At 41.1% G+C, this 24,976-nt stretch overlaps 1 protein-coding gene across 3 annotated transcripts in view; it reads right to left on the reverse strand.

Moving 5' to 3' along the window:
• Window positions 1-24,976, reverse strand: part of si:dkey-16j16.4 (uncharacterized) — a 58,385-nt gene that overhangs the window by 18,778 nt on the left and 14,631 nt on the right. For all 3 annotated transcript variants that reach the window (XM_063007740.1, XM_063007741.1, XM_063007742.1), the window contains exon 2: window positions 2,337-2,418. In XM_063007740.1, coding sequence (XP_062863810.1) covers window positions 2,337-2,418 — 82 coding nt within the window. The remainder of the gene's footprint in view (window positions 1-2,336; window positions 2,419-24,976) is intronic.

The raw sequence follows: 24,976 nt of genomic DNA on the forward strand, positions 1-24,976 counted from the left end.
ACCGAGCTATAGAAAAACCATGCAGACAATGAGCAGTGCTAGTGGTATAATGACAAATAATTGAGAAATAAACTATAAACTTGTTTAATGATGTTAAATCTGATTGGTTCATGGCGCGTATGTTTTAAAGCAGAAACAAACACAGGCACATCACTGCAGGAGAGGATTTTTCTGAAACTTAATGCAATGCAACCACAGTACGTCTCTTCCCTGTAGTGTTTTTGTGTGTTAGCAGTCCGAGGGAGGCAGAGTGTAAATTTTTTAATACATTTTAGACTGGGGTGACTTGAGATTTTGAATACTTTTAAAGGGTGGTGTGACTGAGAAACACTGGTCTAATACTTAAAAAAAGTATTAGTATATTTTTTTCTCAGATTTTCTCCCCAATTTTCTCCCCAAATCTAGTCGTATCTAATTACCCTGATTGCGTTATGCTTCACCTCTACCGATACAACCCCTCACTACTGACTGAGGAGCTTCGAAACTGACAAATGCCCCCTCCGACACGTGAGCAGTACTGACTGCATCTTTTCACCTGCACAAGGCGAGTTCATATGCAGATCAGCCTTGTGCACGGAGAACCACACCCTGATCAGCATTATTCCCCAACTCTGCGCAGGCGCCGTCAATCAGCCAGGTCATAATTGCACCAGTTATAAGGGACCCTGGTCCGGCTTGTCCCACCCTCTGAACAACAGCCAATTGTTGTTCAGGTAGCTGCCCAGCCCAGACGGAAAGCAGAGCTGAGATTCGATACAATGTATTTGAGATCCCAGTTCTGGTGTCCTAGCGTATTTTACTGCTGCGCCACCTGAGCGGCTATTAGTATAATTTTTGCTGAATTTAACTAAAACAATTATGGATGGCAGTTAAAAGTGTCAGACTGATGTAAAAAGAGCTAAGAAACCAGTTATTTGGTGTGTTGTGTGTATATTTTTAAACCACCTCCTTGTTTCTACACTCACTGTCCATTTTATCAGCTCCACTTACCATATAGGAGCACTTTGTAGTTCAACAATTACTGACTGTAGTCCATCTGTTTCTCTGCATACTTTGTTAGCCCCCTTTCAAGCTTTTTTTTAATGGTCAGGACTCTCCCAGGACCACCACAGAGCAGGTATTATTTAGGTGGTGGATCATTATCAGCACTGCAGTGACACTGACATGGTGGTGGTGTGTTAGTGTGTGTTGTGCTGGTATGAGTGGATAAGACACAGCAATGCTGTTTTTAAACACCTCACTGTCACTGCTGGACTGAGAACAGCCGACCAACCAAAAATATTCAGCCAACAGCGCTCTGTGGGCAGCGTCCTGTGACCACTGATGAAGGTCTCAAAGATGACCAACTCAAACAGCAGCAATAGATGAGCGATCGTCTCTGACTTTACATCTACAAGGTGAACCAACTAGGTAGGTGTGTCTAATAGAGTGGACAGTGAGTGGACATGGTATTTAAAAACTCCAGCAGTGCTGCTGGGTCTGATCCACTCATACCAGCACAACACACACTAACACTTCTTGTGGTCCAGACAAACCAAGAACATGATACATTAATACATTTCAGTCCTGGTTTGCTTAGCCTCCACACTCACAAAAATACAATCGAACCAAAACTAATAAAACATTACGTGTGACGCACGTATGACGTATTTTGTGAGCCAGTCATCAGACTTTTCTGTAATGTAGTACACTGAGAATGTTCACTGTATGTGCTCACATAGTGAATGCATTTTGTCCCTTGGGGTTTTCCACAATCAATGGATCATCTGTTCTGCAGAACGGGATCATCTATCTCTGTGTATTCTAATTCAGGTTTAGGACACCTTACTTCTTACTATTCTTACTATAAGTTCATAGGAATCCCTAAATGCATTTGGTTACAGTCAGAATAATGCACCACAGGGTTGGGTTGTGTGTACCTGATGGTATATTACCAACTGGATACACAGCAAGAGGTGGTAAAATGGATACATGAGTCAAAATAGTGCCAGAAACTCCACCACTGCACACACCAAATAAGGTTTAGTGTCACAACTTGTGACATCACATCAAGTTTGACTCATTTTGATGCCTTGGGTTTGTATTCTGTTCACACTTGAAACAAAGCATCAGAATTTGTTTAGAAACTGATCGAGACCCCCCCTGCTCAAGTGCTCTCCGTCCACGTATCAGTGCACACCAGAGTTCAGAAGGAAGCATCAGCATTCACTGTAACAAACTGCTCTTACTGCTATCACACCAGGGTTCATTTTAATCAAACTAAAGCTGACAAGTATAAACACGACCTACGAGAAAAAGAAAGTGAAGTTAACAAGTTAAAGTACACACATACACACCTCTATCGATCTGTGCCAGCTCTTGGTTCTCTCCCTCTGAATCTTCACTCTCTCCACCCTCCTCACTGCCATGGTAGGAAATCTGTGAATGGAAAATAACACACAAATTTTATTATCTATCTAAACATATGATAATGCAGAATCACATGCTGTTTGAGCACCCACATGCACTCCTATAACACGTTTTATTAACTATATTCCCTTTATGTAACTTGCAGGCTTGTCCCCCCCACAATGCCCCACAGGCACTCGTGTCACAGCTTCCAGAACTCATGTACTGGCTTTTAATACAGGTACTCCTCTGCTAGTACTCCTCTGATCATAAATACAAGCTACCACTGTTTTTCTTCAGCAAGGCCCTCAACCCTTGGACTGAATTCAGTCACAGTTTGGATAAAAGTGTCTGCTAACTGTAAATGTTCTAGAACTTTCTAACACAGTGACTTTTCTCACAGGCCTAATACATCCTTACTGTATAGTGTACTGTGTCCACTCATATGCAGTATTTTTTATCAGTTCTAGACATACAGTATATTCCTTATATATATATATAATACACACAATCTTCCAACAGCTTAGAGACACTGTATTTACAGGTCATAATACTTTCTTCCGTTATATTGTGTGCCATTTAAATGCACTCTTCTCACAGGTTCTAGAGCTCTCTTGTATAATATAGTATACTGGGTCCATTTAAATGCACTCTTCTCACAGGTTCTAGAGCTCTCTTGTATAATATAGTATACTGAGTCAATTTAAATGCACTCTTTTCACAAGTTCTAGAGCTCTCTTGTATAATATAGTATACTGGGTCAATTTAAATGCACTCTTCTTACAGGTTCTAGAGCTCTCTTGTATAATATTGTATACTGGGTCCATTTAAATGCACTCTTCTTACAGGTTCTAGAGCTCTTTTGTATAATATACAGGAGGTCCTCGACTTACGTCGGAGATCCGTTCCTACGGACGCGACGTAACGCGATTTTCGCCGTAAGTCGGAACCCACCTACATAAGCATCTACGTCACTCACATGGAGCACATACACAGTACAGTAATGAAGTGAAACAGTAAAAATATTCATATTCGTCCGCTCCGCTCGCCAACTAGTTCCCGTGCCAAATTTGTTTTTACGTCTCAAACGGCGTACATCGGAATGACGGAACAAGACTTTCTTAATAAATTTATAGGAGATGGCGACGTAACCACGAAACGCCGTATATCAAGTCTGCCGTAACCCGAGGACTTACTGTAGTATACTGGCTCAATTTAAATGCACTCTTCTCACAGGTTCTAAAACTCTTGTATAATATAGTATACTGGAATCAGTTTAAACGCACTCTTCTCACAGGTTCTAGAACTTTCTTCTTTTATATAGTGTACTGGGTCTATTTAAATACCCTCTTCTTACAGGTTCTAGAACTTTCTTCTATTTTATAGTGTACTGGGTCCATTTAAATGCACTCGTCTCACAGGTTCTACAACTTTCTTCTTTTATATAGTGACCTGGGTACATGTAAATGCAGTCTTTTCACAGGTTCTAGAACTTTCTTCTTTTATACAGTGTACTGGGTTAACATATATGCCCTTTCCTTACAGGTTCTAGAACTTTCTTCTATTATATAGTGTACTGGGTAAATTTAAACGCACTATTCTCACAGGTTCTAGAATGCTCTTGTATTATATAGAGTGCTGGGTCTATTTAAATGCACTATTCTCACATGTTCTAGAACTTTCTTGTATTATACAGTATACTGGGTCAATTCAAATATACTCTACAAGTTCTAGATCATGTACTTTATATAGTGTACTGACTTGGCATAGCTCTTTTTACAGGTCCTAATACTTGTTTGCTTATATACAAGACTAGCTTTACACACAGACATACTTTTAAAAATCCAAATACTTCACAGACAATCTTTTCACAGGTTCTAGAACTTACTTTCTTCATACAGTTTCAGCTTTGCATACAGACATACAGACATTAACTCTTTTAATATGCACACATTTTATTTCTAACAAGATTAAAAGGACTTGTGGGTAAAGGGTCAAATCCCCTAAGAACTTACATGTGTTTTACTATTCAGCAGTATGGAAACACTCCACAACCATGACATGACGAATGGCTGAACTTTTTAGAAACCGAGCAGGAAATGAGCCATCGGATTCTTGCATTTACTATTAAATGACACAGAACGGCTCTGATTTGTAATTTGACCTGTTTTATGCACTCCGATGCTACGTGCATGGCAAAAACAAAACAGTTCCCCAGAAAAATTACTGTTTAACTCACAAAACTGTCCAAAACCTTTTTGCTCAATCGACACAAAGGGTGTAACACAAGATGCTGTGCTAATTTGCCTATTTGGTGGAAAAGAGAACCATACATTTGAAAAGAGGAACTCTGGACCTGACATGAAACTGTGGAGAGTCCCAACCTGCCGATGAACTGCTGTAATACCCAATGTTTTGCAAGTTCTGCTTGGTTCCACAGCCAAAACGACTAAGGTCTTAGTGAAAAGAGGTGTAAAATAGAGTGAAAAACATAAATGGCAATTAAAGAGTTAAGGAAGCCAGTGCATAGTAATTACTTTGTCTTGACCAGGCCAACCAGCTGCCATCTGCTCTCAAGTACACACACCTTTCTTCCAACTCTTACTAAGCAAACACTAAGAGAGAGGGTAGGAAAGAAATAAAGACAGAACACAGCAAAAAGAGAGGCTGAAATTACATAAATGCTTCCTTCATTCTTGAGGATAAAATATGATTGTAAGAAACCGAGTGCAGGGCTCTAAAGTCGTTTTTTAAAAACGGAGTGAAGCATCCATAATTATGCACATGATTTTGAAATGGGGTAGCCAACAAGCTCTTGGTATATACGATTACACATTTATCCACACCAGCAGCCACATACTGATACCTACTGGATTACAGTTTCTTGATTTATAAAGTAAATTCATTACAGATTTTTTTTTTTTTTTTTTTTCATTTCATCAACCATGTTATCATGGTCAGGGTTGAGACAGGTCCGGTTCCATTAGAAGACACTGGGAGGAAGGCAAGAATATCCGGGTCAGGGCACCAATCTATTGGCCTTCTTCCCCCAAGACACAGCCAATCATGTATCGTGTCTGTGTAGATGCCTGGCCGGCCATTAGCATTGCTGGGGTTCAAACCCTGATCTCAGTGGTGGTGGGCTTGCGTAATACATAGCTGCACCACCCAGCTGTTATTAATTCAAAACAGTCTTATAAGGAGTTTATAAAGGAAATCATTTAAATGCAAGCATCCAGCAGCAAGGTGCAAAATTTTGCATTAAATTTTGCAAGTAAACTGTAGGAGGGGGTGGAGGGTTTGGGCAGTTGCTGGAGCCTATCCCAGCTTTTCAATGGGCGCAAAGCACACGGTAACACCCTGGACGGGGAACCAGTCCATTGCAGGGCAGACACACATATATACACACACATACACACATCCATTCACCAATTAACCTTGTTTGTGGACTGTGGGAGGAAACCGGAGCTCCCGGAGGAAATCCACGCAGACACAGGGAGAACATGCAAACTCCACACAGAAAGGACCCGGACCTCCCGCCTGGTGATCAAACCCAGTACCTTCTTGCAGTGAGGCGACAGTGCTACCCACCAAGCCACAGTGTCGCCCACATCTAATTATTATATTTTTATTTTAAAAAAGTATATAAATAAGTGTGTATATATACAGTGTATCACAAAAGTGAGTACACCCCTCACATTTCTGCAGATATTTAAGTATATCTTTTCATGGGACAACACTGACAAAATGACACTTTGACACAATGAAAAGTAGTCTGTGTGCAGCTTATATAACAGTGTAAATTTATTCTTCCCTCAAAATAACTCAATATACAGCCATTAATGTCTAAACCACCGGCAACAAAAGTGAGTACACCCCTTAGTGAAAGTTCCTGAAGTGTCAATATTTTGGGTGGCCACCATTATTTCCCAGAACTGCCTTAACTCTCCTGGGCATGGAGTTTACCAGAGCTTCACAGGTTGCCACTGGAATGCTTTTCCACTCCTCCATGACGACATCACGGAGCTGGCAGATATTCGAGACTTTGCGCTCCTCCACCTTCCGCTTGAGGATGCCCCAAAGATGTTCTATTGGGTTTAGGTCTGGAGACATGCTTGGCCAGTCCATCACCTTTACCCTCAGCCTCTTCAATAAAGCAGTGGTCGTCTTATAGGTGTGTTTGGGGTCATTATCATGCTGGAACACTGCCCTGCGACCCAGTTTCCGGAGGGAGGGGATCATGCTCTGCTTCAGTATTTCACAGTACATATTGGAGTTCATGTGTCCCTCAATGAAATGTAACTCCCCAACACCTGCTGCACTCATGCAGCCCCAGACCATGGCATTCCCACCACCATGCTTGACTGTAGGCATGACACACTTATCTTTGTACTCCTCACCTGATTGCCGCCACACATGCTTGAGACCATCTGAACCAAACAAATTAATCTTGGTCTCATCAGACCATAGGACATGGTTCCAGTAATCCATGTCCTTTGTTGACATGTCTTCAGCAAACTGTTTGCGGGCTTTCTTGTGTAGAGACTTCAGAAGAGGCTTCCTTCTGGGGTGACAGCCATGCAGACCAATTTGATGTAGTGTGCGGCGTATGGTCTGAGCACTGACAGGCTGACCCCCCACCTTTTCAATCTCTGCAGCAATGCTGACAGCGCTCCTGCGCCTATCTTTCAAAGACAGCAGTTGGATGTGACGCTGAGCACGTGCACTCAGCTTCTTTGGACGACCAACGCGAGGTCTGTTCTGAGTGGACCCTGCTCTTTTAAAACGCTGGATGATCTTGGCCACTGTGCTGCAGCTCAGTTTCAGGGTGTTGGCAATCTTCTTGTAGCCTTGGCCATCTTCATGTAGCGCAACAATTCGTCTTTTAAGATCCTCAGAGAGTTCTTTGCCATGAGGTGCCATGTTGGAACTTTCAGTGACCAGTATGAGAGAGTGTGAGAGCTGTACTACTAAATTGAACACACCTGCTCCCTATGCACACCTGAGACCTAGTAACACTAACAAATCACATGACATTTTGGAGGGAAAATGACAAGCAGTGCTCAATTTGGACATTTAGGGGTGTAGTCTCTTAGGGGTGTACTCACTTTTGTTGCCGGTGGTTTAGACATTAATGGCTGTATATTGAGTTATTTTGAGGGAAGAATAAATTTACACTGTTATATAAGCTGCACACAGACTACTTTTCATTGTGTCAAAGTGTCATTTTGTCAGTGTTGTCCCATGAAAAGATATACTTAAATATCTGCAGAAATGTGAGGGGTGTACTCACTTTTGTGATACACTGTATATATATATATATATATATATATATATATATATATATATATATACTGTATATATACTGTATATATACACACACACCGATCAGCCATAACATTAAAACCACCTCCTTGTTTCTACACTCACTGTCCATTTTATCAGCTCCACTTACCATGTAGAAGCACTTTGTAGTTATTACTTACAATTACTGACTGTAGTCCATCTGTTTCTCTGCATGCTTTGTTAGCCCCCTTTCATGCTGTTCTTCAATGGTCAGGACTCTCCCAGGACCACCACAGAGTAGGTATTATTTAGGTGGTGGGTCATTCTCAGCACTGCAGTGACACTGACATGGTGGTGGTGTGTTAGTGTGTGTTGTGCTGGTATGAGTGGATAAAACACAGCAGCACTGCTGGACTGAGAATAGTCCACCAACCAAAAACATCCAGCCAACAGCGCTCCATGGGCAGCGTCCTGTGACCACTGATGAAGATCTAGAAGAAGACCAACTCAAACAGCAGCAATAGATGAGCGATCGTCTCTGACTGTACATCTACAAGGTGGACCAACTAGGTAGGAGTGTCTAATAGAGTGGACAGTGAGTGGACACGGTATTTAAAAACTCCAGCAGCGCTGCTGTGTCTGATCCACTCATACCAGCACAACACACACTAACACACCACCACCATGTCAGTGTCACTGCAGTGCTGAGAATGATCCACCACCTAAATAATACCTGCTCTGTGGGGGTCCTGACCATTGAAGAACAGGGTGAAAGCAGGTTAAAAAAGTATGTAGAGAAACAGATGGACTACAGTAATTGTAGAACTACAAAGTGCTTCTTTATGATAAGTGGAGCAGATTCAAAAAAACTTGGCGATAAGGGCTTTAAATTCCTTCTTGAGAATCAGTAGGGCTCACTGGGTCATAACATGTCTGCAATCCTTGAGGCTTCATTCAGCTGCAAGAAGAATTCAACCCTCCATTCAGGTTAAGAATGGAACACTATCACACACCTACGCAACCTAGCGACAACCAAATACTCTGCCGCTACGCAAGGGCCCGTTTCTCAGGAAACACACCCCAAGCACCTTCAAACAGTACTGCACCGCTGAGACTGTTAGAGTTGTTTATAACAAAACATTATTAATAATTTAATTCAGTGTAAAATCATTCAACAGTACCGATGTATTATTTATTATTACTTTAGATTTGAAAACTAAATCTTGATGCATGTACCAATAAACTAAAACTGCATCATAATACAATAAAAATAAAAGATAAACTTTGTAGGAATAATGAGGTAAAAAAAAACAAAAAAAAACGAAATACCAGCTCCTCTTACCATATAGAAGCAATTTAGAGTTCTACAATTACTGACTGTAGTCCATCTGTTTCTCTGCATACTTTTTAATCTTCTTTCACCCTGTTCTTTAATGGTCAGGACCCCCACAGAACCACCACAGAGTAGGTATTATTTAGGTGGTGGATCATTCTCAGCACTGCAGTGACACTGACATGGTGGTGGTGTGTTAGTGTGTGTTGTGCTGGTATGAGTGGATCAGACACAGCAGCGCTGCTGGAGTTTTTAAATACCGTGTCCACTCACTGTCCACTCTATTAGACACTCCTACCTAGTTGTTCCACCTTGTAGATGTAAAGTCAGAGACAATCGCTCATCTACAGTGGCTTGCAAAAGTATTCATACCCCTTGAACTTTTCCATATTTTGTCACATTACAACCACAAACATAAATATATTTCACTGGAATTTAATGTGAAAGACCAACACAAAGTGGTATACAATTGTGAAGTGGAACGAAAGTTATACATGATTCAAAACATTTTTTACAAATAAAAAACTGAAAAGTGCGGTGTGCAAAAGTATCCAGCCCCCCTGAGTCAATACTTTGTGGAACCACCTTTTGCTGCAATTACAGCTGCAAGTCTTTTAGGGTATGTCTCCACCAGCTTTGCACATCTAGTGACTGACATTTTTGCCCATTCTTCTTTGCAAAACAGCTCAAGCTCAGTCAGATTAGATGGAGAGCGTTTGTGAACAGCAGTTTTCAGATCTTGCCACAAATTCTCGATTGGGTTTAGGTCTGGACTTTGACTGGGCCATTCTAACACATGAATATGTTTTGTTTTAAACCATTCCATTGTAGCCCTGGCTTTATGTTTAGGGTCGTTGTCCTGCTGGAAGGTGAACCTCCGCCCCAGTCTCAAGTCTTTTGCAGACTCCAACAGGTTTTCTTCCAAGATTGCCCTGTATTTGGCTCCATCCATCTTCCCATCAACTTTGACCAACTTCCCTGTCCCTGCTGAAGAGAAGCAGCCCCGGAGCATGATGCTGCCACCACCATATTTGACAGTGGGGATGGTGTGTTCAGAGTGATGTGCAGTGTTAATTCTCCGCCACACATAGCGTTTTGCATTTGGGCCAAAAAGTTCAATTTTGGTCTCATCTGACCAAAGCACCTTGTTCCACATGTTTGCTGTGTCCCAAACATGGCTTCTGGCAAACTGCAAACGGGACTTTTTATGGTTTTCTTTTAACAATTCCTTTCTTCTTGCCACTCTTCCATAAAGACCACATTTGTGCAGTGCACGACTAATAGTTGTCCTGTGGACAGATTCCCCCACCTGAGCTGTGGATCTCTGCATTTCGTCCAGAGTCACCATGGGCCTCTTGGCTGCATCTCTGATCAGTGCTCTCCTTGTTCGGCCTGTAAGTTTAGGTGGACGGCCTTGTCTTGGTAGGTTTACAGTTGTGCCATACTCTTTCCATTTCCGGATAATGGATTGAACAGTGCTCCGTGAGATGTTCAAAGCTTGGGAAATCTTTTTATAGCCTAAGCCTGCTTTAAACTTCTCCACAACCTTATTCCTGACCTGTCTGGTGTGTTCTTTGGACTTCATAATGCTGTTTACTCCCCAATATTCTCTTAACCGACCTCTGAGGCCATCACGGAGCAGCTGTATTTGTACTGAGATTAGATTACACACAGGTGGACTCTTTTTAGTCATTAGCAGTCATCAGGCAACTTCTGAATGCAATTGGTTGCACTCAGAGAAAAGGGGGCTGGATACTTTTGCACATCGCACTTTTCAGTTTTTTATTTGTAAAAAATGTTTTGAATCATGTATAATTTTCCTTCCACTTCACAATTGTATACCACTTTGTGTTGGTCTTTCACATTAAATTCCAGTGAAATATATTTAGGTTTGTGGTTGTAATGTGACAAAATATGGAAAAGTTCAAGGGGTATGAATACTTTTGCAAGCCACTGTATTGCTGCTGTTTGTTTCTAGACCTTCATCAGTGGTCACAGAATGGGATTTTTTGGTTGGTGGACTAATCTCAGTCCAGCAGTGACAGTGAAGTGTTTAAAAACTTCAGCAGCGCTGCTGTGTCTTATCCACTCATACCAGCACAACACACACTAACACACCACCACCATGTCGGTGTCACTGCAGTGCTGAGTGTGATCCACTATGATCCAGAATGATCCACTACCCAAATAGTTGTCCTGACCAGCATGAAAGGGAGCTAACAAAGCATGAAGAGAAATAGATGGACTACAGTCAGTAATTGTAGAACTACAAAGTGCTTCTATATAGCTGATCGGTATATATATATTCTTTTTATTTATGCCTTTTTCTCCCAATTTCAGCATAGTCAATTTGTCTTCCGCTGCTGTGGATCCCTGATTGCATTCGAGGAGGGTATATTCCTGCACACATGACCTCCTAGCGGACCCTTCTTTACGCCTTGGTCTGCTGACCAGGGTCCTTGCACAGTGCTTGTTCGAGTCATTTCCCCAACCCAGCAGACACGGTGGCCAAGTCGTGTTCGCTGAAGGCACTGCTAATTGCGCCCGCTAGATAGCGCCCAGCCGACCGGTAGAAAAACAATACACTGTTCGAGCCGACCAATCTTAGCAGTGCTATCTGCCTGGCCAGACGTCTAACAGGCACAGTTGGCCGTGTCTGAGGGAGGGGGGTTGACAGGGTTTTTTTGCGGCTGCATAATGCAAACTCTGCCTCATTCGAAATAATAAGTGAAAAGTGAAGGGGTCGTATAAGTGGCAAGGTAATTTCAGTAGGGAATTTGCCCCCTTCCCCCTCCCCACCCTATTCCAAATAACAGTGGTTATTTTTAACTGGAAATTCAAGGCATTTAGCAACAATCTTGTAAAGGCTCCTGCCAGTTTTTAGTGTTTCACATCCAATGCCAGGACTTTTGAGAATGCTTTTGTTACTGATGCATCTGCCCACTGTTTAACCTTTTTTAGAACTCAGCTACAATGCTGGTTTCAAACCATTACTGATGCATTAATGAGCACATCCACTGATGGAAACTTACCTGTATACCTATGTTCATTTAGGCAGTTTAGTCACTTCAAGTCAACCGTCTTTTCTGTAATGTGTTTCTACTATTTCTCATGTATCCTAAATCCTGAGATGAATTATAAACATGCTAAGTCTGTATTCTTTTATCACTGTAGAGAAAGACTGCAGTGATGGTGCAGAGAATGGTGGGAGGTGTAAGGTTTCCCAACAGTGAAAATACTCCTCACAAGGTCACTGTGTGTACGTGTTCATGAATTGGATACCTACACTCAGGGCTTATTTACTTTGAAGGCAGCCTTGTAGATACGGACACACATAGGCTGATTATCTAGTTTATAACACTGCATAATCTTTTGTACTAATATGGTGCCATGGTACTGGATTTCGTTGGCTCTGTACTTGTACTCTGCACAATGACAATAAAGTTGAATCTAATCTAATCTAATCGAGATTATAACATTGTGACACATTAGCTTACATGACAGACTGTTTAGCCAACCATCCCAAGATTCCTTTTACTGCAGTATAGCGGTCTTAGTCGTAGTTTTTAAGAAGTAGTTTTTAATATAAACAAAAAAGTATTGTTATAGAAAAAATCAATAATCAATAGTATTAGTACTGTCTGAAAGTTATAATCAGCTCATTTAAGAATCTACTGGAGGACATAAATCATTTTAAAGAACTGTGGTTCAATTTTGACCCATTCCTTATGAAAAACTCTAATGGACCTGCAGTTTCAAAATATTTCATAGACGTTCAACACAGCGCTCAAGTGGCACAACGATAAATTATGCTGTGGTTACAGGGTTCAAATCCCCAGTGGTGCTATCAACTGGTCATGATTGGCTATGTCAGGTGGGGGAAGGGGGTTACAAGGCCTCATGATGGATTGTCATCCCGTCTGGGGGGGGTGTTACTACATCCTACTGAGACCCTGACCAGAATGAACTGGTGGTAAAACATAGACATGAAATGAAAAATGTTTAACACAAATTAAATTAAGAAACTGGCTAGGCTAAAGGACCTTCATCTTTTGACTTTACGTTTGGGTTTGATGTTGAAATCTAAGGTTGCAAAAGTTTTGATTTGTATATGTGTGTTGTGTGCACATTTTAAGTACATCTCTTTGTTTTTTGAGCTTGTGGCATAATGAATTGCTTATTGATTACACTGTACTTCTGTTTTCAGGTCATCCTGCATCTCTTTTTGAGTGACTGCTGGCTTCTCTTATCTTCTTTTATCATAGTTACTTTATTGATTGCATTTTGCACAAGAACACTTTCTTGTTTGTCAAGTCAAAAGACATAATGTTTGTCCCATTGAACTAAACATATACAAGAAGGTGGTACAATTAAGTCTAATAAATAACAAAAACAAAAGTGGTTACATGCTTGTTTTCCCTCAGGGTACATGAAATATTTGCTGGAATGCCCTGGCTCACATTTCATTTAATTACTTATAATTTTTCATGAATTGTACTGAAGTGCTACCAGTGGTTGACAGGTCAAGAAATAGCAAACTGAAAATACAAGTAAGTAAAAATGTTGCATTTATCTTTGTACGTGAAAATAACTGCAAACAAAGGATATTATTTTAATTTGTATCATGCAATTTTAAGAACTAAAGTAAATCCAACTTATACTTCCACTGTCGGTAAAATTGCTGTGCAGCATGTGAAAGTAATTTCATTCTGAAATTATATTTCCCTTTTACTTTACTTTCTACTTGAATTGAGGTCTGTTTATTTGATAAAAACCACAGCCAATATCAATGTCTGTTTCAAATAAAACAATCCACCCCCCATTTTCCATTAAACTGGATAAAATGAATAGACCCAAAGATAAAAACAGAACCACGCTAAACCAATGACTGTGGAGCAGTTGAAATCTGAATAGAAATACTCAGAACAGAAACATCTGACAAGCTTCAAGTTCTCTAGCCCTTCTCAAGTTCACTACTGTACATAGTGGTAGCCTAGTGGGTAGAGCTTTGGGCTATCAACCGGAAGATTGGCGGTTCAAATCCAGGCTCTGCTATGCAGCCACTGTTGGGTCCTTGAGCAAGGCCCTTAACCCTCTCTGCTCCAGGGGCGATGGGATATGCAAAGAAAGAATTTCACTGTACTGTACACCTGTATATGTATATATGACAAAGTATATCTTCTATAGCACAGAAGAGCCTAGCTGTGTTAGCAGCAAATGAGAGCAGATTGACCGTTAGCATGCTTGGCCTGCTGAATTTGCGAAGTGCTTTGTAAGCTTATCTGACCGAATGGGTGATTATGGCTAACAATGACGGTGGTGGATTACAAGTGACAGTGATAGGTTTGTGTATGTGTGTGTGCAGTCGGGGGGACTTTTGAGGACAGTGGGAGTTAATGATGTGACAGTGGCTGTTCACACACACACTAAAACACACAAGCACAGACTTCATCAGTTACTTTACAGCAGGGCCATCTAACAGACAGCTGGCAAGTGCAGCCATAAAAAACTTATTATAGCTAATACGCAACACAGAAGTGAAAGGTATACAATTACCAGTCCATTTAGAGTGCCCCCAATCACTGTAACCTGTTAATAAGTAATCATTAATCACTTCCGAAGGGGGATAATTAAGCAAAAACTGAGTGGGTTTTTTGGGCCGTGTCCCAAAAACAATGCACTACTGACACAGCCAAAATGGTTGTGTGTGAATGTCCAAATACATGGGCATTAATATCTGCTGCCCATTTGCATTATTTGTTGTCACCATTGTGCATGTCATGCAAGGAACACCTTAAATGTTGCACTGATGGTAGCACAACTGTTGAATGCAGCAGGCATGGCCAGATGTAAAGACTTAAATGAATCTGATTAAGACCAAAAACCAGATGATTAAGGTATTTATAAAATAGCAAGCGATACCAACAGTGCTTTGAGAAGGGACAAACTGCAAACCACCTACAGGTTGTTTGGTGGCCCAGACTCTAGACTATGGTGTCTGGTACGGCCCAACAGAAACTAATGTATCTGAAATCACAAAGGATTTTATTACTATTGATGGGATAAAGTTCTCTATGTAAGGAGCTGCCTGTCAGAGCCACATATTAGGTGGTCATGTGAACATTTTAGCTCAGCAGTGCACATTCACATACAGTGTATCACAAAAGTGAGTACACCCCTCACATTTCTGCAGATATTTAAGTATATCTTTTCATGGGACAACACTGACAAAATGACACTTTGACACAATGAAAAGTAGTCTGTGTGCAGCTTATATAACAGTGTAAATTTATTCTTCCCTCAAAATAACTCAATATACAGCCATTAATGTCTAAACCACCGGCAACAAAAGTGAGTACACCCCTAAGAGACTACACCCCTAAATGTCCAAATTGAGCACTGCTTGTCATTTTCCCTCCAAAATGTCATGTGATTTGTTAGTGTTACTAGGTCTCAGGTGTGCATAGGGAGCAGGTGTGTTCAATTTAGTAGTACAGCTCTCACACTCTCTCATACTGGTCACTGAAAGTTCCAACATGGCACCTCATGGCAAAGAACTCTCTGAGGATCTTAAAAGACGAATTGTTGCGCTACATGAAGATGGCCAAGGCTACAAGAAGATTGCCAACACCCTGAAACTGAGCTGCAGCACAGTGGCCAAGATCATCCAGCGTTTTAAAAGAGCAGGGTCCACTCAGAACAGACCTCGCGTTGGTCGTCCAAAGAAGCTGAGTGCACGTGCTCAGCGTCACATCCAACTGCTGTCTTTGAAAGATAGGCGCAGGAGTGCTGTCAGCATTGCTGCAGAGATTGAAAAGGTGGGGGGTCAGCCTGTCAGTGCTCAGACCATACGCCGCACACTACATCAAATTGGTCTGCATGGCTGTCACCCCAGAAGGAAGCCTCTTCTGAAGTCTCTACACAAGAAAGCCCGCAAACAGTTTGCTGAAGACATGTCAACAAAGGACATGGATTACTGGAACCATGTCCTATGGTCTGATGAGACCAAGATTAATTTGTTTGGTTCAGATGGTCTCAAGCATGTGTGGCGGCAATCAGGTGAGGAGTACAAAGATAAGTGTGTCATGCCTACAGTCAAGCATGGTGGTGGGAATGCCATGGTCTGGGGCTGCATGAGTGCAGCAGGTGTTGGGGAGTTACATTTCATTGAGGGACACATGAACTCCAATATGTACTGTGAAATACTGAGCAGAGCATGATCCCCTCCCTCCGGAAACTGGGTCGCAGGGCAGTGTTCCAGCATGATAATGACCCCAAACACACCTCTAAGACGACCACTGCTTTATTGAAGAGGCTGAGGGTAAAGGTGATGGACTGGCCAAGCATGTCTCCAGACCTAAACCCAATAGAACATCTTTGGGGCATCCTCAAGCGGAAGGTGGAGGAGTGCAAAGTCTCGAATATCCGCCAGCTCCGTGATGTCGTCATGGAGGAGTGGAAAAGCATTCCAGTGGCAACCTGTGAAGCTCTGGTAAACTCCATGCCCAGGAGAGTTAAGGCAGTTCTGGGAAATAATGGTGGCCACACAAAATATTGACACTTCAGGAACTTTCACTAAGGGGTGTACTCACTTTTGTTGCCGGTGGTTTAGACATTAATGGATGTATATTGAGTTATTTTGAGGGAAGAATAAATTTACACTGTTATATAAGCTGCACACAGACTACTTTTCATTGTGTCAAAGTGTCATTTTGTCAGTGTTGTCCCATGAAAAGATATACTTAAATATCTGCAGAAATGTGAGGGGTGTACTCACTTTTGTGATACACTGTATATACAGTACAATGAAATTCCTAACTCTGCATATTCCAGCCTGTTTGAAAGCTGGGGTAAAAACACAGGGTCATCCTTAATATGGTGCCCCTAAGGATGAGAGGGTTAAAGGCCTTGCTTTAGAGCCCAAAACAGGCTGCTTGGCCTCAGCCATTCAAGAGTGCTAGCGTTAACTCTTCCATCATCATCGGAAGAGCCAACAATGGGCATGCTTGTGTTGGAATGCAATCTAGGACTGTCCACTTGGCAAAGTAGAGGAGTTAAAGAGTGCTGGTAATGCCCTGATACTAGATACCTGAGAACTGCTTAAAGGTTTTGTAGGGTCTGTGCTTTGGTGCAGCAGAGCTGTTTGGCCACATATTATGACATGCCATGTGGGTTCAGCAGTGCACATTTACATTTATACAGTACAATGAAATTCCTAACTCTGCATATTCCAGCTTGTTTAAAAGCTGGGGTCAGAGCGCAGGGTCATTCATTATATGGTGCCCATGTGGATGAGAGGTTTAAAGGCCTTGCTTAACAGCCCAAAAGAGGCTGCTGGCCTCAGCCAAGAGTGCTAGCGCTAACTCTGTCCATCATCATAAGAGCCAACAATGGGCATGCTTGTGTTGGAATGCAATCTAGGACTGTACACTTGGCAAAGTAGAGGAGTTGGTGCTGGTATGTCCTGATACCAGATACCCCAGAACTGCTTCAAAGGTCTTGTGGAGTCCATGGTTTGGTGGGGCAGAGATGTTTTGCCACACATTAGGACATGTCATGTGGGCTCAGCAGTGCACATTCACATGTATACAGTACAATGAAATTCCTAACTCTGCATATTCCAGCTTGTTTAAAAGCTGGGGTAAAAGCACAGGGTGCTTTAATATGGTGCCCCTAAGGATGAGAGGGTTAAAGGCTATGCTTAAGAACCCAAAAGAGGCTGCTGGCCTCAGCCAAGAGTGCTAGCGCTTACTCTGTCCATCATCATAAGAGCCAACAATGGGCATGCTTGTGTTGGAATGCAATCTAGGACTGTCCACTTGGCACTTGAAACTCTTCTTTAATAGAGAATAAGAATAGTCCTAGATTCCTTTTTGAGACTGTATACAACTGTTCAAATGTATTTTCTAAATTTTCTAAAATTCTTTAATGACTAGAAAAAATATGACTTTAAATTCAATGTGAGCAGAAATTCAATTGGAGCAGCATTGGCTTATCCAACAATGTTATCCAACCAAATTCCATTGCATCTGTTAGTGCATCAATTGATCTTATAGATCATAACACTTTACAGAATAGGCTAGAATATACAGTAGGTTTTAAAGGACGGGCTCTCTCTTGGTTTAAGTCTTATCTGACTGACCACTATCAATTTATCCATGTGGATAATAAATTATCTAAAACTGCACAAGTAAAGTATGGTATTCCACAGGGGTCAATATTGGGACCCCTATTATTTACACTCTACATGCAACCATTAGGAAAAACAAATATTCATAAACATGGCATCAATTTCCACCATCACGCAGACAACACACAGTTGTACATATCAGCACAGCAAAACACTGGATATTTTGTAGCTTTCTTCTACTTAATTCAGATAAAACTCATGTATTATTTGTCGAAGTTGTCTAACCTGGTGCTAAATCTTAAAGCCTTCTCTCTGACACTAGGTTCAGTTGTAAAAAACTTGGATATCACAGCAATAATATTTTAGCTTTTTTTCTAAATCACAGAAAGGGGGAAGAGCATTCTCTTACATAGCACCACAAAGTTTGAATAATTTCCCGGACCTTGTTGTGATTCAGACACTGTCCAGATTAAAACATACTTATATACTGAGGCTTTAGATTAGTATTTCCTAGGGGTCTGGGCAGTCAATTTTATTTGTATAGCGCTTTATACAATGGACATTGTTGGCCCTGGAGTCTGTAAAGTTGCTTTGAGACAGACGAACAAACCCCTGTTGAGCAAGCCAAGGACGACAGTGGCAAGGAAAAACTCCCTTAAACCTTGAGAGGAACCAGACTCGGCAGGGACCCCCATCCTTCTTGGATGTTCTGTCATACCTGTTGGTCTGGTTTTATGATATGTTGTATTATCTGACTATTATGGACCAGGACTGTTCACTCTGACTTAGACTCTGGTCATAGAGATTTGTGGCAGTCAGGGATATTGGGTTGCTGTCGTTCTGCATCTCTCATGTGATCACTCAGGTTTGTTGAACGTGGAGGAGATGGGCACTGATATTCAGAGAGAGTCCTCATGGCTGTGGTAATTCCTAGTTCTCTCATTTAGTTTATGACTATTAATGATTTCATATGACAATTTAAGGTGGTTGAAGGTGATTCCGACATGAACCTTTCTACCCACCTGAGGCTGAACAATGCCACTCCTGCTGAAAGTGTTGAAAATCTGCCATGACTGCACTCACAAACTCCAGAACTCGCAAACAGGCTTTATTCAAACACAGACTGAACACCTAGACGACAAACCTGATTTTGATTCCTTGTGTTTTTCCCTTGTTGAGGCTTTTGTTCTATGTAATTTTATTTAACCATGTTTAGTCTAATTCTAATTCATTCAAATTATCCTCTAGGCCACCCAACGAGGATGGGTCACTGTTGAGTCTGATTCCTTTGAAGGTTTTTTTCTTGTGATATTTTGGTTTTTTCCGTTCCACTGTTGTGCTCGGCTTGCTCATCAGGGAGCTTTTGGTCCTGGCATCTGTAAAGCTGTTTTGAGACAATGTCTGTTGTTAAAAGTGCTATATACACTGATCAGCCATAACATTAACACCACCTCCTTGTTTCTACACTCACTGTCTTTTTTGTCAGCTCCACTTACCATATTGAAGCACTTTGTAGTTCTACAATTACTAACTGTAGTCCATCTGTTTCTCTACATACCGTTTCAGCCTGCTTTCACCCTGTTCTTCAATGGTCAGGGATTACATACAGAGCAGGTATTATTTAGGTGGTGGATCATTCTCAGCACTGCAGTGACAATGACATGGTGGTGGTGTGTTAGTGTGTGTTGTGCTGGTATGAGTGGACCAGACACAGCAGCGCTGCTGGAGTTTTTAAATACCGTGTCCACTCACTGTCCACTCTATTAGACACTCCTACCTAGTTGGTTCACATTGTAGATGTAAAGTCAGAGACGATCGCTCATCTATTGCTGCTTTTTGAGTTGGTCATCTTCTAGACCTTCATCAGTTGTCACAGGACGCTGCCTACAGGGTGCTGTTGGCTGGATATATTTTTGGCTGGTGGACTATTCTCAGTCCAGCAGTGACAGTGAGGTGTTTAAAAACTCCAACAGCATTGCTGTGTCTGATCCACTCATACCAGCACAACACACACTAACACACCACCACCATGTCAGTGTCACTGCAGTGCTGAGAATGATCCACCACCCAAATAATACCTACACTGTGGTGGTCCTGGGAGGGTCCTGACCATTAAAGAACAGGGTGAAAGGGGGTTAAAAAAGCATGTAGAGAAATAGATGGACTACAGTCAGTAATTGTAGAACTACAAAGTGCTCCTATATGGTAAGTGAAGCTGATAAAATGGACAGTGAGAGTAGAAACAAGGTTTTAATGTTACGGTTGATCGGTGTAAATACACTTGAGCTGACTTGATCTGGCTCTGAAGTAGAGCAAACTGGCTGTCTTATGTTTTCTCAACTTTATGTTCTTACTGTGCAGATTGTAAATATTCTTATTTTTATTGCACCCGTAAAGTAAGAAAAATACTGTTGTGAAACATCACAGTGGTTTATTTACTTAAGTTGCACATTCATTTTATTTCATGTTTTCCCAGTGTTTTATCCTGGTCAGGGTTATGAACTCTCCCTGGACAGAACGCCAATCCATTGCAAGGCCTTCACACCACACCACACTTCCCCCACTTCCCCCACCCCACCCCCAGACATAGCCAATCATATCTGCATGTAGATGCCTGACCAGCTGATGGCACCACTGGGGATTCAGTAGTGGGTTAGCATAATTTATTGTGTTGCACCATCCACACACTAGTTTGTTGCCAATTCACATAGACCACAAAGCTATGTCATTTGGCCACAATGACCAAAAACATGTTTGGAGGCAAAAAGGTAAATCATTACAAAACTGTACCTACTGTTAAGCACAGTGGTGGCCTTACTATGATCTACTGATGTTTTGCTGGTAACTTGCAGAGACTGAACCGAATAATTAAGAAAGAAGACACTGAAATGGTTGAATCCTGGACGCAACTGGTTTTTAACCATGACAATGACCCAACAAACATCAACATTGGGTTTGGAATAGCTAAATCAGGTTAAAATTAAACTTTTGGAACTGCCTTTCCAAGTTCTGACCTTAACCCCACGAAGAACTCTACTGAAAACTAACTAAGTCTGTGCCAAAAAATTCCAACCAAATTCTGCCAAATGGTCCAATATCCAACCAGAGTTGTGCCAGAAGCTTGTTGATGCCTATCACGTGCTGCTAATCAAGGTTAAAAAATAAAGCAAAGCAAAAGGTCAATTATTTAGTCACAAAAAAAACAGTAGCAAAAATCACTGAAATCCCAAGACTGCCATAACATACAAGAACTTAATTAGAATTTGATAACCCGTATCTGTATTTATGTGAGCAGACTTCCAGTTTGAAGTTGATGTCTAGAAATACAAACACATTACTATTTACTAGCACTGGGGTGGATCTGTGATGTTGGGAGTGGGGCAAGCTGTGGCCTAGTGGTTAAGGTACTGGACTAGTAATCAGAAGGATGCTGGTTCAAGCCCCACCACTGCCAGGTTGCTGCTGTTGGGCCCTTGAGCAAGGCCCTTAACCCTCAATTGCTCAGACTGTATACTGTAACAGTACTGTAAGTCGCTTCGAATAAAAGCGTCTGCTAAATGCCAAAAATGTAAATGTAAATGAGAGGGGGGTTGATGGCTCTGGACAACTTGTTTGGATACATGTTATCATTGTCTCCATAAAGTACCAGCAAAAATTAACCTCTCTGCTTGAGCCAGGAGACCTAGAGTAAAATGAAATTCTGCCAAGTGGTCAAACATCCAACCAGAGTTGTGCTAGAAGCTTGTTAATGCTAATCAAGGTTAAAAAATAAAAAAGACATAAAGTAAAGCAAAAGTTAGTGAGTTATTTAGTCACAACAACAAACAGTAGCAAATATCACTGAAATCCCAAGACTGCCATAACATACAAGTTATGGCAAAGGAACTTAATTGCCCACAAATTTAGAATTTGATGGCTGTAACTTAACACAAGTTGGCGTGACAGAGGCGTGTTTACTACTGTGGGTGTGTTCGAAAAGCTAGTGAGCTCTCTACATAGACAGCATTTTACGTCATCATGAGGCTGTTTGAAATCCTAGATGCCTTAATAAGCTATCTAGTAAGGTATCTTAAAATTTCAATGTTATTTTGACTCGATTTTGAACGAGTGAGCATCGGAGGCGTCCTTAGTGATCAAGGCAATCCCAGCATTCAGTGCGGCAGCTCTTCTCTCACAGAAAAAAAAACAAAAAAAAAACATGGCTGACGGTGTGTAGAAACGAACGGAGTTATTTTCAAACGTAAATAAATTATTATTGATTTTTAACTTGTATAAACTTTTTGCAAGTTTGGGCTGGTCAGCAAATTTAACCGTTTTTGGTACACGAAGGGAGATGTTAGGTGACATGCTAGCGCGATGTGCCACCACATCGGTTTGAATGGCAAGATGCTAAACCCGATGGAAACACTGTCTAAGTAGCACGTTCGAATAACCTGCCTTATAAGTCAATCACTTATTAGAATCCTCTCTACTGAGGCAGCTGCCTATGTAGGCAGTAACACAGCAAGGCAGCTCCCTAGGTTTTCGAACACACCCAGTGTTCCATCACCTTTTCTATTAATAAGAAGGTCTTGTGAAGTAAGGATACTTACTGTTGCAATTTTGCAAATATTTTGCCCATTCTTGTTAATACAAGACTTACATTTACATTGACATTTTCGGCATTTAGCAGACGCTCTTATCCAGAGCGACTTACAGAAGTGCTTCCATAGTAAACATTTAATTACTCTAGTTTAAGTAAACAACAGTCCAAGAACACAAATCTGTTCAAACCTGTTAGAACCATTTTTTATTTTTTTTTAAATGAATGAGAGTGTTAGTAAGTAAGTAAGTAAGTACTAGTCAGCTGAAGTGCTTAGTAAAAAGGTGGGTTTTTAATCGTTTTTTAAAGATAGCAAGAGACTCAGACTAACTACTAACTAGAAAGACTAACTAGGAACTCCAGTTAGTTCAAAATGCAGCAGCTCGAGTGATAACTAGAACTAGAAAATTTGATCATATTAGTCCTGTTCTATCATCTCTTCACTGGCTGCCAGTTAAATTCCGCATTGATTACAAAATACTTTTACTAACCTATAAAGCACTACATGGTCTGGCTCCACAGTATCTGAGTGAGCTTATTAATCACTACAACCCAACACGTCCACTTCGCTCACAAGATGCAGGGTTACTTATAGTTCCTAGAATTAAAAAGATCACAGCTGGTGGAAGGGCATTTTCTTACAAAGCTCCACAACTTTGGAATAATCTTCCTGCCTCTGTTCGGGATTCGGACACAGTCTCAATGTTTAAGTCTAGACTGAAAACATATTTATTTTCTCAGGCTTTTGATTAGTATAGACAAAGGAGCAGAGCTTGGGGGTTCTTGGTCATAGAAACTTGTGGTGATCAGGGATGTTGGGTTGCTGTCGTTCTGCCTCTCTTGTCTGATCACTCCGGTTTGGGTAGGAGAGGTGGGCGCTGATGTCCTGTGAAAGCCTTCATGACCTTGTTACCTGCTCGCTCTCCCTTTTAGTTATGCTGTAATAACTAGGGCTGCCGGAGTCTAAAACTCTCTGTAAAACTGTTTTACTCAACTAGCATTGTGCATTATTTAACTACATTCTCTGTTGTTTTACCCCGAGGGCATTCTGATGGAAACCTGTTTACCCGCCAAGGTTAAGGATTAAAGTCGAGACTGCCGTGACAACGATGCTGCTTCTGCCGGATGTGACGGGTCTGGCGTAATTGCACCAAGAATGACGAGAACTCACTACAGACTTTATTGAAGACTAGAGCGAATAATAACTCTATTATTATTATTAATTTATTTATTTTTTATTTATATATTTATTGCCAGTTATAACTTTTAGTTCATTTAATTCTGTGTTTGTATGATTTGTGTAAATCCTACTTATTTAAAGTATCCTCTAGGCCACTTAAGAAGGACGGGCCCTGCTGAGTCTGGTTCCTCTCAAGGTTTCTTACTGTAATTTTCAGGGAGTTTTTCCTTGCCACAGTCGCCCTCGGCTTGCTCAACAGGGGTTTTTGTATCTGTTGGTCCTAGACTTTGTAAAGTTGCTTTGAGACAATGTCTATTGTAAAAAAAACGCTATATAAGTAAAGTTGACTTGAATAGGAAGACTTCTACTAACCTCCAAATTCTAAATGTGTTAATATTTACAAACTAGTGATCAGTGAAAACATTGGAAATCTTTTATTTCCACTTTTGACAGTTAAGTAAAGATTCCAGAAAATGAACATATTGCAGATTCTGCTTTTTATTGCATTTTACGTCCCCGAATGTCCCAACTATTCTGAAATGGGCTTTGTATTTGGAAGTTACCCATATCTGTATTCACTGACTTCCATGTTTGAAGTCAATCTCTACAAATATAAACTCACTACTATTTACTAGTAATGGGGTGGATCTGTGATGTTGGGGGATGGGGTGTTGGCTCTGGACAACTTGTTTGGATACATGTTATTATGGACACCATCAAGTACCATTTACATTTACATTTGCAGCATTTATCAGGCGCTTTTATCCAAAGCAACTTACATTTACAACTCACAATGCAAGCAACTAAGGGATAAGGGCCTTGCTCAGGGGCCCAACAATGGCAACCTTCTGATTACTAGTCCAGAACCTTAACTGCTGAGCTACAGTGTATCACAAAAGTGAGTACACCCCTCACATTTCTGCAGATATTTAAGTATAGCTTTTCATGGGACAACACTGACAAAATGACACTTTGACACAATGAAAAGTAGTCTGTGTGCAGCTTATATAACAGTGTAAATTTATTCTTTCCTCAAAATAACTCAATATACAGCCATTAATGTCTAAACCACCGGCA

This window comes from Trichomycterus rosablanca, chromosome 13, assembly GCF_030014385.1.
Source record: "Trichomycterus rosablanca isolate fTriRos1 chromosome 13, fTriRos1.hap1, whole genome shotgun sequence".
Lineage (NCBI taxonomy): Eukaryota > Metazoa > Chordata > Actinopteri > Siluriformes > Trichomycteridae > Trichomycterus > Trichomycterus rosablanca.